General features: G+C 39.7%; 1 protein-coding gene across 3 annotated transcripts in view; it reads left to right on the top strand.

Annotated features, from left to right (window-relative positions):
- RNF125 (ring finger protein 125) overlaps nucleotides 1-16,744 on the top strand; it is a 55,415-nt gene that overhangs the window by 17,757 nt on the left and 20,914 nt on the right. For all 3 annotated transcript variants that reach the window (XM_082354406.1, XM_082354407.1, XM_082354405.1), the window contains exons 2-4: nucleotides 5,572-5,725; nucleotides 9,662-9,756; nucleotides 12,329-12,419. In XM_082354406.1, coding sequence (XP_082210532.1) covers nucleotides 5,572-5,725; nucleotides 9,662-9,756; nucleotides 12,329-12,419 — 340 coding nt within the window. The remainder of the gene's footprint in view (nucleotides 1-5,571; nucleotides 5,726-9,661; nucleotides 9,757-12,328; nucleotides 12,420-16,744) is intronic.

Raw genomic sequence — 16,744 nt, 5'->3', positions numbered from 1 at the left:
CGAGTAAAACATGGGCTTGGTACTGCAGGGTCAAGGGATACCTGTAAGTTTTGTTTTATCAGACACTACCAGACCATTTATCCCAAGTGGTTGTAGGTAATTAACTTTTTAAAAGAATTGTTTATTGTGTAGGTAATAAGGTTATATGGTGCACACTTAAAATTCGGCAGTGAAAATACCCTTCTTCTACCATATACCCCTTTCTTTCCAGTTCCCATTTCTCCAACAGGTAGATAAATGTTCTTATTTTCTTTACCCTAGATGTTTTTACACATCTACAAACCTGTAAGAAGCTCACACTCTATATACACTTCTACACTTTGCTTTCTAAGAGGTTTTAGTTTAGAGTTATCGTGTCTCTGTGGCCTGTTATATAATATATACTACCTAAAGCTGAATAGCCCTGTGAGGATTCTGATTAGACAATTCAAAAAATGATCACTTGTATACTTTTCACGCCAAGGTGCTAGGGTAAGGATGGAAGATGCTTCAGCTCTCATGACTTGAATTTGATAACTGTACCTTTAAGGAGAGAATGTTCCCCTCAGATCTTTTGAACTAAGCAGTTCTGCAGTCTTGCTTCTGCACCCCAGAAAGTGAGACTTGAGGTGCAGCAGCATCCAGTACCTTTCCATGGTAACACTGCTAAAAGTTGTGGTTTTTATATACTCATAATCAGTAAGTTCAATCTGTTCCAAAACACCTTGATCTTGATGTGTTTTCTCCAGTTCATAATCACTTCTATTAAAAGTACAGTTAATTGACTAATCTACCGGATTGGCAACTAATATTCTCACATAATGCAACGACATCTATATAATGCTCATGTGAGAGTTTCATGCCACAGATAACACCACTGTACAGACTTAGTGGGGGTGGTTATAGGGAGGGACCTGATTTTTAAAATGCCTCAATAAATTGATATAGCCACTATGGGGAACAGTATGGAGGTTCCTTAAAAAACTAGAAATAGAACTACCATATGACCCAGCAATCCCACTACTGGGCATATACCCAGAGAAAACCATAATTCAAAAAGATACATGTACCCCAGTGTTCATTGCAGCACTATTTACAATAGCCAGGACACGGAAGCAACTGAAATGTCCATCAACAGAGGAATAGATAAAGAAGATGTGGTACATATATACAATGGATTATTACTTAGCCATAAAAAAGAACAAAATTGTGCCATTTGCAGAGACTTGGATGGACCTAGAGACTGTCATACAGAGTGAAGTAAGTCAGAAAGAGAAAAACAAATATCGTATATTAAACCATATATGTGGAATCTAGAAAAATGGTATAGATGAACTTATTTGCAAAGCAGAAATAGAGACACAGACGTAGAGAACAAACGTATGGATACCAAGGGTGTAAGCGTGGGGTGGGATGGATTGGGAGATTGGGACTGACATATATTCACTACTACATATAAAATAGATAACTAATGAGAACAGACTGTATAGCACAGGGAACTCTACTCAGTGCTCTGTGGTGACCTAAATGGGAAGGAGTCCAAGGAAGAGGGGATATGTGTATACGTGTGACTGATAACACTTTGCTGTACAGCAGAAACTAACACAACAGTGTAAAGCAACTATACGCCAATAAAAAAAATTATTTTAATGCCTCAAGTGTGCTACTTTTCATGAATATCTACTAGGAGTTTCCATTGTTGTGATTATCAATCATAGTTACAAAAACATGTATGAAGTATTTATAAAATAATAGCAGAAATGTACCCTAGGTAAAGCCCACTGGCTTATACAGCTACATCAGTGATCTCAAACCTTTGCTGCCTCTGCTTGTCACTGGGAGGAATTAAAGTGTCTTTAAGAAGACTACAGGGGGCTTCCCTGGTGGCGCAGCGGTTGAAAGTCTACCTGCCAATGCAGGGGACACGGGTTCGAGCCCTGGTCTGGGAGGATCCCGCGTGCCGCAGAGCAGCTGGGCCCGTGAGCCACAACTACTGAGCCTGCGTGTCTGGAGCTTGTGCTCCGCAACAAGAGAGGCCGCGACAGTGAGAGGCCCGCGCACCGCGATGAAGAGTGGCCCCCGCTTGCCGCAACTAGAGAAGGCCCTCGCACAGAAACGAAGACCCAACAAAGCCAAAAATAAATATAAATAAATAAAAATTTTAAAAAAATTATAAAGAAGACTACAGGGACTTCCCTGGTGACGCAGTGGTTAAGAATCCGCCTGCCAATGCAGGGGACACAGGTTCGAGCCCTGGTCCGGGAGGATCCCACATGCCACAGAGCAACTAAGCCCGTGTGCCACAACTACTGAGCCTGCACTCTAGAGCCACAACTACTGAGCCCGCAAGTCACAACTACTGAAGCCTGCGCTCCTAGAGCCCGTGCTCCACAGTAAGAGAAGCCACCGCAATGAGAAGCCTGCGCACCGCAACAAAGAGTGGCCCCCCGCTCGCCGCAACTAGAGAAAGCCCGCGCACAGCAACAAAGACCCAACGCAGCCATAAATAAATAAATGTATTAAAAAAAAAAAAAAAGACTAAAAACTTTCAGCCTCTCCCAAAACTGTTTGAGGATAAAAATACTACTGTCTTCTGGCTCTGTGACTTCGGCAAGTTGTTACAGCTCTCTGAACTTCAGTTTGCTATCAGTCAGGGTAAGGAGAAAGCAGCATTTAGGATTCCTGTGAGAGCGAAATGAGGTAAAATGAGCTGATGTGTATCAGTGCCCACCACGGGGCTTGGCACCAGTATATTTTGTTTGTTTGTTTTGCATGTCCCCTGCATTGGCAGGCAGATTCTTAACCACTGTGCCACCAGGGAAGTCCCTTGGCACCAATATTCATCTTCTGTTTGTATTAGCATAAAACTCAAACAAACTGTGAGAAAGGGGGGAAGACTTTTAGTTGACAAGAAACACAGTGTTATCTGCTTGCTCCTAAATTATGTAAACAAAGAATTCCTGTCAAAACCACAGGTGTTGTATTAGAAGTGTTAATTATGAGTTGAGCATTTGGACCATTTGTAATAAATACCCTTCAAAGCCTACACTTTGAGAACCGATTCTTAGGGACTGAAAGAAATGCAAGGATAAATGTGCCTTAGAACTTACAATTAATCACCTGAGACAGAAGTAAAATACAGCAGAGGACTTAGGTCTTTTGATTCTGAAAGTATTGCTCTTTCCAACTGGGGTAGCTGCGGTTGTGGAAAGATAGGTCACTGAATTCTGAGTCAGGAAACCCCAGCTTAAGGTCAACAAAGTTCAGGCACTCTGTAGCTGTGACCTCGCTCAAGTAACTTAACCTCTACATACCTCAGTTTCCTCATCTATAAAGGAAATAATGATCTTTCTTGGGGGTTTATTAAGGTTAAATGAATTAAGGTATGTGGAAGTGTTTTAAAATTTTGTAAATAAAAAAAAGCAGTGTATCAAATTTGAAATTATATCAAAATATAAAGTTACCAAATGACATTAATAACAAAAACACCCAGGAAGAAAAGGGTAGGAACCCAGGCAGACCTGGGGTTCTAAATAAAGAGCAGGATAGTCCTATCAAGTTGTTGCTGAATCAGTCTTTATGTCACTCTGTTTAGTATTCATCTCCCAGAGAGAGGGTTTACTTAGTGTGGCCGACATTAGGCGCTCTGCCTTCAGCAGAGGATTATGGGCACCTGGATTGAGGTCCCACCAAATTGTATCTCATATAAGAGGTGTAGTTCCTGCAGAGCAAAATCAGGATGCTATGGCAAGAAAAAGGGGAAATGGGTGCTGGGCAGGCATCAACATCAAGAAGGCATTCTTGATGCATTCTTGAGGCATCTGCCTCAAGAACAATGAAGACGTAAGCATCCTCTGTGTGCATATAAGAATTTTATAACAGAGGCAGAAGAGAGTACTTTTAAGAATCAGTAATGGCTGGGCTTCCCTGGTGGCGCAGTGGTTAAGAATCCACCTGCCAATGCAGGGGACACGGGTTTGAGCCCTGGTCCGGGAAGAATCCCACATGCCGCGGAGCAACTAAGCCCGTGTGCCACAACTACTGAGCCTGCGCTCTAGAGCCCGCGTGCCACAACTACTGAAGCCCGCGTGCTTAGAGCCCGTGCTCTGCAACAAGAGAAGCCACCCAATGAGAAGCCCGCGCACCGCAAAGAAGAGTAGCCCCTGCTCGCCGCAACTAGAGAAAAATCTGCGTGCAGCAACGAAGACCCAACGCAGCTAAAAACGAAAATAAATTAATTAAAAAAAAAAAAAGAATCAGTAATGGCTAATATACTAGGAATTTTGTTTGTGAAACTTCATTCAGCTGTATGTCTACCTATGATATATGAACTTTTCAGTATGTATAGTTTACTTAAACAGCTTAACTTTTGCCGTGTATAAATATTCGCAAATATATATTACATGTTGAGTTAAGAGCTGTCAGCTCATGCTAATGTGTATAACCTATTGAAATGCTCACTTTTACTTCTGTGCACGTGTAGCCTTCAGCAGCTCCCATAGATAGGTCAAGATTTTCTGTGAATTCTGTTGACTGTGTTAAGATTTTATCATGATCATCTTTAAGTAAACAGAGAATATATTTCTTGATGTGGAGGACATTCCTAAAGTGGTAGTTTTGATTAGATAATTTCCTGCATCTGAGGATGAGTTTAAAATTATTTTATGAAGACTTTAACGTGTTTCGTATTTTTACCTCCTCAACTTGCTGCTATTTTCTTATCTAACACACAGAATCTCACAGAGCAAAGACCTATTCCCCCCAGCCCCACAGATTTTAAGATAAAATAGGATTAAAGAAAAGAAAGAACACATTAGATATCCTTTGAGTTACAGGGGGTTTTTTGAAGTGTAGTTGATATACAATGTTGTGTTAGTTTCAGGTATCCAGGAAAGTGATTCATTTATACACACACTGAGATATAGATATAGATATATTCTTTTTCAGATTCTTTTCCATTATAGGTTATTAAGATATTGAATATAGTTCCCTGTGTTATACAGTTGGTCCTTGTTGCTTATGTATTTTATATATAGTAGTATGTATCTGCTAATCCCAAACTCCTAATTTGTCCCTCCCTCCCCCTTTCCCCTTTGGTAATCATAAGTTTATTTTCTATGTCTGTGAGTCTGTTTCTGTTTTGTAAATAATTTATTTGTATCATTTTTTTAGATTCTACATATAAGTGATACCATGTGATATTTGTCTTTCTCTGACTTACTTCACTTAGTATGATCATCTCTAGGTCCATCCATGTTGCTGAAATGGCATTATTTCATTCTTTTTTATGGCTGGCAATATTTGAGTTATAGTTTTCATTCTGTTTGTAGGAAGGCTGTTTCACCACTTTGTCTGTCACCTTCTGTTTAAATGCGTGGAGCACACGAGGTGAGAACGTGTGGCCCCAGGGAGGTCTTGCAGGGAAGGTAAGAGACTCCCCAGCAGCTGTAGGATGCAGATGGGCTTTCGTTTGGCAGAACAGCTCTTAGTGTACAAGGTGTCATTAAAATACAGTTTCCATAAATGAACACCTAGTGGTGGCTCCTTTATACTGTTAAGGAAAGTGATGTATTCATGGTTTGTGTCCTGTAGATTCTGCCGTTCTTGCATTGCTACCAGTCTCAAGAACAATAAGTGGACCTGTCCTTACTGCCGGGCATATCTTCCTTCTGAAGGAGTTCCAGCAACTGATGTAGCCAAGAAAATGAAATCCGAGTTCCAGAATTGCACCGAGTGTGACACCCTGGTATGTGACCCTGCCTTTGCTCATAGTTACCGGCTTAGAACTCTGAGAAAATTGTTTTGCAGCCAGTCATTTCACCTATGCCTTTGACCTCATCCTACCCCGACTTTCCAAAGTTTATTGTCTCAGCCTCTCCTCTTCCTTTCCTCTGGTTTCCTATATATGGGCTGCTGGACAGCAGTCACTGATGCCCACCATCACCTAATTTTTCAAACAAATGCTTTCATTGACCACCTCCATTTCCTCTCTTCCCATTACTCCCATGACCCCCTATTATGTGGCCTCCATTCCTGCTATGCTGTTGCAGCCCACCCAATGAATAGCTTTATTTTCAATTCCAGTGGCATAATTCCACCTCTACTGTTCTGGGCTTTGCAGTATTTATCTCTGTTGACCACTTCCTCCTTGTTGCAGTTTTCCTCTGTTGTTACTATGCTAGCCTGGTTAGATCATGTGAGGTCTTAGAAGCTGTGACAAAGATTCTAGATTTTATCTTAAATGCAGTAGTGAGTCATAGAAAAAGTATAAGCTTTTGATCAGGTTTATATTTTTAAGATATCACTCTAGCATGTGAGTGGAAAATGGTTTGGAGGGGGCAAAAGCAGGATTGGTGAAGCCAATTTAGTGGATTTTAGGGTAGGTGTTAAGGAAGCTGGGTTAGGGTAATAGCATTAGGTATGGAATAAGAAGTTGTTTCAAGGTGTATTCTGGAGAGGGATTGAAGGAAATTGATAATTAACTGGATGTGGAGGTGAGTGACAGTGAGGTATCAAAATGTTCCCCAAGTTTCTGAGATGAGTAGGTGAAGGTGCTAATGTGGCGAGCAAATTTAGAGAAGAATCCACAAAGTTAAGTCTTAGATACATTAAATTTGAACTGCTAACGGAAGGATATTTAGGTATTACCTGTCTAGAGATCAAAAGAGAGATCGTGTACTGAAGATCTGAATTTCTCTGGAGAACCTTTCTTGATTGTTCATCTAAAATATAGCCTGTTACACTTTCTCTTAGCAGTCTGTGCTTTCTCTTCGTAGCACTTATCACCATTTGTAATTATGCTTTTGTGATTTTTTTAAATTTAATGTCCATTATCCATTATCCCCACAAGATTCCATGAGGGTAAGGACCATGACTGTTTTATTGACAGCTGTATACCCAGCACTTTGAAGAGTGACTGGCACATAATAAATGCTCAATGCATTTTTGAATATTTTTGTAAGACTCAAAAATCTATTCGTGGCTGCCTGATTACGGAATCCATGCATGGTCTTTGGAGTCAGACATGCTGGGATTAAACACTAATTCTCTCCCTTACTCTTTGTGATTTGGGGCAAGTTATTAATCTGTTTTTGTTTGACTCTTTTAAATTGAGGGACAAGGTAATGCTCGTGTCACAGGGTGGTTGTAAAGGTAAACAACAAAACGTAAGTGGCTTTTAGCACTGTGGAACATAGTAAGTGCTCAAAATCAATAGCTTTTCACATTCTTAATATCATTACTGATTATTTTTACTTTGATATTTTGCCATCATTTAAAATTCAACATGCACAAAATCAAACTCCACGTATTATTTTGTCTTCCAATTCTTTATCCCATCTTTGGTACCTGTCAGAAGCAAGAGCATTCTCTCAGTTATCCTGGGTGGAGATCCCCTTCCTTTTCTCACCCCGCTGCATTTCTGATTATTCACAAGTATTTTGATCTTTCCTTTGAGGTATTTCTTGTATCTGTTCCTCTTGTCAGGAATACCGCCATTCCTTCTACAGACATTTTCAACTCTTCTTACTGTTCAGAGTCCTCCCTACCTCCCTTCCACGAGCCTGGCTTTAGTATTCCAGTCCCCAGTATCAAACGGTTTCCTGTCTGCTTGTCTTCACATCTCTTGTTTGTTTATTTTTCCTCCATTAGATGATAAGCACCTTTAGCGCAAGCTCAGTGGCTTGTGCTCCTTCTGCCACCTCTGACCATGGCTTTCACAGTTTTGTGTCTGGGGTAGACGCTCTATGAATTTATCAATTCATCTGTCAGGGCATAGTCCCCAGATTGCTAATTTATGTGAGGAACGTGTCTCTTTGTTGATCAAGGAATATAAAGAAGAAGAAAGAAACTTTTAACAAGTCATAAGGAGATGAGAGAGCACTGATGTGCAAAGTTGGATGTTAAAAGTTGTAAAACAGTCTGTCGTTTTTTTTTTTTTTTTTTTTAATTAATTATTTGTTTTTGGCTGCGTTGGGTCTTCGTTGCTGTGCGTGGGCTTTCTCTAGTTGCGGCGAGTGGGGGCTACTCTTCATTGCGGTGCGTGAGCTTCTCATTGCGGTGGCTTCTCTTATTGTGGGACAAGGGCTCTAGGCACGCGGGCTTCAGTAGTTGTGCACATGGGCTCTAGGGTGCAGGCTCAGCAGTTGTGGCGCATGGGCTTAGCTGCTCCGTGGCACACGGGATCTTCCCAGACCCGTGTCCCCTGCCTTGGCAGGCGGATTCTTAACCACTGCACCATCAGGGAAGTCCCAAACATTTTGTTTTAAGACAGATGTCTAGATCGGTCCTAGCTTTTACATCTTTTTAGATGGATAGTTATAAAGCAAGGATTTGTTCTTACTTTTCCATTTGCTTTTTTTTTTATAATTTATTTATTTTATTTATTTATTTTTGGCTGCATTGGGTCTTCATTGCTGTGTGCGGGCTTTCTCTAGTTGCGGCGAGCGGGGGCTACTCTTTGTTGCGGTGCGCGGGCTCAATAGTTGTGGCTCACGGGCTCTAGAGTGCAGGCTCAGTAGTTGTGGCACATGGGCTTAGTTGCTCCACGGCATGTGGGATCTTCCCGGACCAGGTATCGAACCCGTGTCCCCTGAATTGGCAGGTGGATTCTTAACCACTGTGCCACCAGGGAAGCCCCCCATTTGCTTTTATTTTTATCTTTTGTGACAGTTATAACTGTTTTCTTGACATGGTAGATTTCATGTCTGAGGTTTAACTTCCGTAGCTTGGGCAAAATGAAGCAGGGTGGGTCGGCCACCTTACAGCTGTACAGAGCTTCCTTTAGCACAAGATCTTATCAGAGTTTCTAATGACACATTTAGTAGAGTATGTGTTATTTAGCAACAGATCCCTCATGGTTAGGAAATCTGAATGTATATCTGGAAGGACAAGGGCTCTTTATTCTGCCTTGATAAAAATGGACTGCAGTAGCTGTCCTTTATGTTTGCTCTTAATGGGGCCATTAAGTATACTGTATATTGTGAATTCATGTAATACTACTGGATGTATTATAAAGCCATGGTATTTATATCTTTCCCTGAAGCACAGGGTTTCTTTTTACTTACTCTGGACATCTCTAAAATCCATCTATTTATTCTTTTTACCTCTCTTTGTTTTTCTTTCTTTCTATCTCTCTTTTTACTTTTTTTCTTTCCTTCCTTTTGCTCTTTTTCCCCTCCCCTTTTTCTTCCTTACTTCCTTCTTTCCATCACCGATTTAGGTAATAGTATCCAAAAAAAGTAAACTTGCTTTAATATACATCTTTCCACTTTAAAAAACATATACTTTCTAGAAGAACCAAATTCAAGAACTCAGCTTTTGGGTCTTCTAGTTGTAAGAAAATTTTAAAATAGTGTTTTTTTTGGGGACATCCCTGCCAGTCCAGTGTTTAAGACTCCGCGCTCCCAATGCAGGGAGTGCGGGTTCAATCCCTGGTCGGGGAACAAAGATCCCACATGCCTCGTGATGTGGCCAAAAAAAAAACTACTTAAAATAGTGTTATTCTTGATAATGCCTTAAATTGGTTGTACTATTATCATGATTGCATACTTTTAATCAACTGACCCCACACTATGACCTTATTTGAAATAAGGAAAGCAATAAAGCTGGGTCACAAAAGACTTCATTGACTGAAATGAGCCCCTTTTCAACAGTGAGCTTATTTTAATCTGCTTTTATATAGGTTTGCCTCAGTGAAATGAGGGCACACATAAGAACATGTCAGAAGTACATAGATAAGTATGGACCACTACAAGAACTTGGAGAGACAGCAACAAGGTTTGTTTCAGTACAATTTAGTTTAATGCTAAATTTGATACGCTTATAAAGAACTTAACGAGCCAGAAAGGTTAACGTTTTTGTGCTGAAAATATGTATGTAGTTATGTTTTGGCTTCTAACCATAATACCTATTTTTGGTAATCATTTGTTAATGGGAATAATTACAAAAGAATTTTGCTCTCTCTGCTTTAAAAACTTTGTATGGGGAGAACCAACTGAACACTGGAGAGATTGTGGAAACTTCCTCAGACAAGTTTATGTGGAAGAAGATACAAAAATAGAAAGCAGAACTGTTCAATTTCTGCTAGGCTTTATTTTGTGACTAATAGAGTCCTGAAGTAGATGATGGTTTAGAGGTTGTTGTCTTTACTTTTCCATCACCTCCTCTCAGTTCCCCAGCTCATTCTCTCTCATTTTGCTGGTTTCTCTTTAGAAGGGACGAAGTGACATCTCAGTATGTATTCTAAAAAGAAAGAACAGGCGTGGGGCAGGCATTCTGAATCCTATACCTGTTTGCTGGGTAATCTTATATGGGGCTGGAGGAAGGATGGAGGTGGCTAGTAGGTGTAATGGAGGATATTGATCATTAATTATTTTTTCTTAAAAAAAAAAAGAAAGAAAGAAATCTGTGTTATTACTCTCCTGATGGGCAGAGGAATTAAAAAGTTTGGCATCTGCCTCTGCTAAAGAAATAAAGAAATGATCTGTGTTCTCCTGCATAGGGATGATGGTTTTGAAACCATTAAATCTTCTTATGAACGCAGCTATCCAAAGAGGTATTCAGTATAATTTCTTCTTTTCTCCTGAAGATAAATGTTAGTTCTGCTTTTTTTTTTTTTTTTTTTTTTTTATTTATTTATCTGGGTCTTAGTTGCAGCATGTGGGATCTAGCGCCCTGACCAGGGATTGAACCCAGGCCCCTGAATTGGGAGCATGGCGTCTTACCCACTGGACCACCAGGGAGTCCCTTTTTTTTTTTTTTTTTTTTTTTTTTTTTTTTTTTTTAGTTCTGCTTATTTTAAGAAAACGCATGTATAGCCCAGGGATAGATACCCAATATTTTGTAATAACCTATAAGGGAAAAGAATCTGAAAAAGAATATATATGTATGAGATATATATATAAAACTGAATCACTGTGCTGTGCACCTGAAACTAATACAACTTTGTAAATCAACTGTACTTAAATAAAAATGTTTAAAAAAAGAAAATATACTACTCTAAATATAACTTAAATTTCCTAACCCAAAAGTCTAAACGATCACCCCATTCCTCTCGTTTTACTCGAGATTACTTTGCAAATGTACCTTTTATTATAGGATTATACCATTCTGTTGAATTGTAAGTGAGTATTTTAGCTCTAGGCAGAGTATGAATTCTGTGTGGTTTGACTGTAAGGTTGATAGGCTTTATGAAAATTTTAAAATATACTAAACCTAATTTAAATACTAATTTCTCCTGCTAGTTAGAATGAAATAATAAAGAACTGAAATAACAGAAAATGAGAAGGGTTGTTGATTAATCAGTATTACAGGATAGATTAATATTTGCATTTAAGATAGAAATCTTTGCTTTATGGAAGAACTTATTACTACATAATTCAAATTTTAAAAATTCTTATGCAGGGAGCTTGTCCAGAATACAAGTCTTGGGGAACAGGAAGTTCTATCTACAATGGAAAGTGAGCAAAAAATTCCAAGCCTCCATATTGTCCCTAAGAATTTAAGGCAGCACTGTGCAATGGAAATATAATGCAGAGCACATATGTAATTTTAAATTCTCTAATAGCCATACTCAAAAAAGTAAAAAGAAACAAGTGAAATTAATTTGTAATATATTTTATTTAACTGAATATAGCCAAAGTCTTATCCTTTGAACATGTAATCAATATATAAATTATTGAGATATTTTACTTTTTTATGTATATATAAAGCCTTCAAAATTGAGTGTGTGTTTTATACTTCCAGCATATCTCAGTTTGGACTAGCCCAGTAGACACATACCGAATGACTAGTCCGTTGGACAGCACAGATGTGAGGGACAGATACGCCTAGGTGTGCATAAGGATGTAACAAGGTAGTTGCAGGCTGTTTTCCATTCTTCACTGGATGCTAATACTGTGAGTTGACACCTGTAGTTATATATGCCAGTGTTGTTAGATATGCTAGTTGGAGAACAAAGTAACACCCCATTCAGATGTTACCTGATTTAGGAAAGGGAGGAAGTAAAAGGGACAGAAGAAGTAACCTAGGCACAGCTGGGTGGTTTGTTCCTCTGTTTCTCAGTTAATGGGATGCTCAGGTTGTATTTCTCTTCCAAAGAAAATAAAGTGCTTCAAGCGCACTATAACTGATTCTCTATCCTGCCCCTGTGAGGTTACGCATTTACATTTCTCATGAGAAGAAATTTAGGCACCAAGATTATTATCAGGATTGGAAAAAGAACATCAACTCAGAAAGAATGAGGACTAGAAACTAGATCCACTTACATTCTGTTTTTTACCTCTAGTTAAGTGACTACTGTCTAATTATCAACAATTTCAGTAATGTTTGTATTCTATGTAATTTCCAGGTGTGTATGTCCATTTTGTCAGAAGGAATTGGATGAAGACAGCTTGCTGGATCATTGCATTACTCATCACAGATCAGAAAGGAGACCTGTGGTGAGGATTTGTGTTACTATACATTTCTGCAGTGTCTAAATTTGTTACACATTAGAAAACGTGGAGTCTTAACCACTGGACCGCCAGGGAGTTCCCCTTATAATTTTCATTTTTGTATAGTTGAGAGGTAAGGCAGGGTGATGATGGATACATCATCATTTACTTAGCCATTTTACTATTTTAGAACATTTGGATTGGTGACAATTTTTAGGATTTGAATTCACATTCTTGTACATTTAAACTTTTCCCTCTACAGCACTTTTTTCCTAAGAGGAGATTCCTTAGATTGATATTTCTGAGACCAAGAGTGCAAGTTTTTATTAACTCTTGAAATGTGTTCTAAAAAGTTTGAGTCAATTTATATTTGTGTCAGCAATTTATGAGTAAACCACTTTCACCTTAACCTGGCCAAGATTGGGTACGTTTATTTATTTAAAAAAAAAAAATTTTTTTTGATTTAGGAGAGTATCTTGAATTACCCAATAAGAGAGTTTTTTACATAGTAATATCCTGTAGCATATTTCTAACTCAGAGAAAAAGGACAAAATATGATCAACAAAATCAGAGTAGAGACTATTCTTATACGGAATGAAATTATAAAATGATGGTATGAACACAAATGTATGGACTTTTGAATGTTGTACTTATAAGGGATAAATTATGCGTACACTTATTTTTAAATTATCCAGGCTTAACAGATGTGAAATGATACCTTGAAGAGTTTTTTGAATTTTATTTTAGTTTTATGTTGTATATGTGTACATGTGTATATATGTGTATGTGTGTTTTTTATATATATGAGTTTGGGGTTTTTTTAGTTTGTTTTTCCATAAAATCCTTTTGGAAAGTTGAAATGTAAGTATATTAGATAGGTGATTGATAGAGAGATAGCTAGATAGCCCTTACGACAATCCTATGAGATAGATATGATTCTTATCCCCATTTTACGGATGATAAACTGGGGCTCAGAGAGGTTAAGTCTTACGAGGTAAGTCTCATAGCTGGTAAATAAGCAGAGCTACAGTTTGAACCCAGTAGTCTAGCTCCAGGGCATAAACACTGTGCTCCACTAGCAAGTTCAAGACAAAAGTCCTCCCACAGCACAGTCAAAGGAATTTGTTATTCATCCTAATGGCCCAGAGGTTTGGTTCTTGGAATGGCTAGCTAAGAGCTTGATATGTGTTGCGGCAGCAGAGGAGGGTGTCATGGGCTTTTCCTGCTCAAGTTGCTCTGTGGGAGGAACTGGGCTAAGGAGGTGTTTTATGATAGGTCCCTGGAGAACCGTCCTAGAGGAAGCTTGAAGAAAGCATTAGGATGGCATAATAGTGACTACCATTTACTGAGTTCTGGGTGCCTCTTTGCCTTCTCCTAGCAACCCTATGAAGGAGGTATCATCGACACAGTCTGAGCCCTGACCAGTAGTGCCGGGGTGCTGCTCTGGCTGGAGGAACACTAGGCACTCTGGACCATGGGCCGCATTACAGCACCCCTCCAGGGCAGGCCCCATATTTGTCCATCCATTGGTACTGTGTACCTGCTCTGCAGAAATCCAGTCCACGTGCCGCTCAGTTTGGCCATCAGATTGAAGGCGGCCCATGGAAGCTGGGTCTTCTATGATTCAGAGGTCATAGAGGTCATTGAAGAAAGCCGACATGAGGACAGAGATAAACCAGCAATCGTGGGATTTAGTAGTTAAAATGCCTAGGCTTTGCTGGAGCAAAGTGAGAGTAGCATTGACATATATATGCTACCGAATGTAAAATAGTTGGCTGGTGGGAAGCAGCAGCATAGCACAGGGAGATCGGCTTGGTGCTTTGCCATGACCTAGAGGGGTGGGTTAGGGAGGGTGGAGAGAGGCTCAAGAGGGAGGGGATATGGGGACACGTGTATGCATATGGCTGATTCACTTTGTTGTGCAACAGAAACTCACACGGTATTGTGAAGCGATTATACTCCAATAAAGTTCTATTATTAAAAATAATAATAATTTGTATATCTGGAGTTATATACAACATATTATTAAAATTAATCCCACCTGTTTCCTTTTAGTTTTTGTAATGTGGCTAGTCAAAAAATAAAATTATGTGTGTAGCTTCTGTTACATTTCTATTGAACAGCAATGCCCTGGGGCGGGGGGAGGAAAGCCTAGGCTTTGGAGGAGATAAGCTTTGGTGCAAATCGCAGAAAATCCCATTAACCTCTTTGCCTCTGTTTCATCATTTGTAAAATGGAGATGATGATAATGATGATGCCTTTTTCACAGGGTAAATGAGTCAGGTGATGATGCCGGGTTACTACCATTTTTGCAGCTATATCAAATCAAGGCTGGAGCAGATTTCTCAGAGGAAGCCATGTACTCTCACAGTTGGGGAACCCAAGCTGGGAGAGGTGGAGGAGGTGAAGTAAATTTTACCACAAGACCAGGATGCTATCAAGGCCTTCAGGCAGGAACAGATTGCTCAGAAAAGCCATGGTTCTGTAATACACCAGGGCTGTGTAAAAGTGGTCTCTGGAACAGAAAACCTTCAGGTTTCCTGTGTTAGTGTTTCGTGCTTAAGTGTAGAAGCTTAAGACACATGCACTCTGAAGCATCTAGTGCCACTAGAAGTCCGGAAAAACCCTGTGGTTAGGAAAAGGCTGGATGCAGATACTGTGGCAGGGCTGGGGTCACGTGCTTAGGGATCCTCTGGGGACACGTAGGTGAAAACACCCGGTGGAATCCTTGGATGAGGAGGGCTGAGTCCAAGCTGCTTCTGGATTGGTGTGGAAGTTAACAAGGAATTATTGCTCTAAAGGACTGAATTGCTGGGTTTGCCTTCAGATAAGATCAGTGACATCATCTGACTTACCAGATATAAGAAGTTTCAGGGCAGTTAGAGATTTGGGCTAACGATTCTGCCTTCCAGATAGAATTAGATAATTCAGAGATGAAACCACAAGCAACTAATCTTTTCTTTCTGAGTTGCTCAAGCAAACAGGGGTAGTAGGTTATGAACATCAAGGAATTTTGACTCTTCTCATGTGCAATCTTCAGAACAGCTCTTTTTTGTCACACAGTAATTATATTCTGCCATGTTTTCTTTTTCTTTTTTTGAAAAATTATATCTATGGAATATTGGACTCAAAAAAGGCAAATGACACACATAGCATGCTTCAGATTGAATTATGAGACCACTCTTGAGAGAAAGTTAATATTTTATCTTATAAAGGGAAGACGTTTCAGCAAGAACCACACTTTCTGGCTCTTCTCTCTTTCCAGTGTTTTCTTTCACTGGTTGGTTCTTTTTTGTGTGTGCTTCCTGCCCCTCCCGCCCCTCCCCACTCTGCCCGGCATGTGGGATCTTAGTTCCCCAACCAGGGATTGAACCTGCGCCCCCTGCAGTGGAAGCGTGGAGTCTTAACCACTGGACCGCTGAGGAAGTCCCCACTGGTTGGTTCTTATTTATCCTTTAGAACTCAACTTAAAATTCACTTCTCTGACACCCAAATTAATTTCCGCTCTTGCTTTTCTCCCCTCTTTTTTCTCATTTATCACAATTCGTTAATTGTGTATTTGTGTCTGTCTCTCCCTCCAAATTATTAGGTTCATGAAGCCATAGAACTTAATTTCTTTGTTTAGCACTGCATGCCCAGCTCTTGGCAGAGAACCTAGCACATAGTAGGATGTAGTGATATGAAAAATAGCATATTTAAAAAATCATATTTCCATTCACACAGGTTCAAAGGTAGTCTTATTTTCTGCCTTGATCCTGAGGTTCATTCCTTATGGGAAGGGACAGGACTTCAGTTGGTTTGGAATTAAAAGCTGTAGTGACAAGAGCCTGAGCCCTCAACCCCACAGCAGTTTATTTCCGTGGGGATTCAGAATATCTGTGGCTGGACTGGGCAGTGGGAGCGTATGTGCATAAACGTGTTAGAAGGAGAAAATCTTCCTTAGATATGCTTCCAAACTCCTATTAAATTAGATGTGCCATTTGGTACCTTAAGTTTGGTTGCATATTTGTCTATAATTATTTTCAGTGCATGTCTCTTTTGGCATTGGATTCCGTTATCTTTAATTTCTTCCCCAAATGGTATTTACCATTATATAGAAAGTGCCCTGTAATTGGCTGAGTTGCTGTGGGAGTTCATTGAAACCACAGATAGAGCTGGGTGTCCATTGTAATAGATGCTCCAAAGGATTGAGGTTAGTGGTAGCTTCTAATATGGTGGCTGTTATTTACCCATTGCGTTCACTGTCATATAAGGTCCATGCCGAGGTGAGGCCAACATCCTTTTTTTTTCAATTGAAGTACAGATGATGTACAATGTTATGTAAGTTACAG

This window comes from Balaenoptera borealis, assembly GCF_965194805.1.
Source record: "Balaenoptera borealis genome assembly, chromosome: 14".
Lineage (NCBI taxonomy): Eukaryota > Metazoa > Chordata > Mammalia > Artiodactyla > Balaenopteridae > Balaenoptera > Balaenoptera borealis.
Note: the sequence above shows the minus strand (reverse complement) of the source record. Positions and strands in the feature narration are given on the sequence as shown.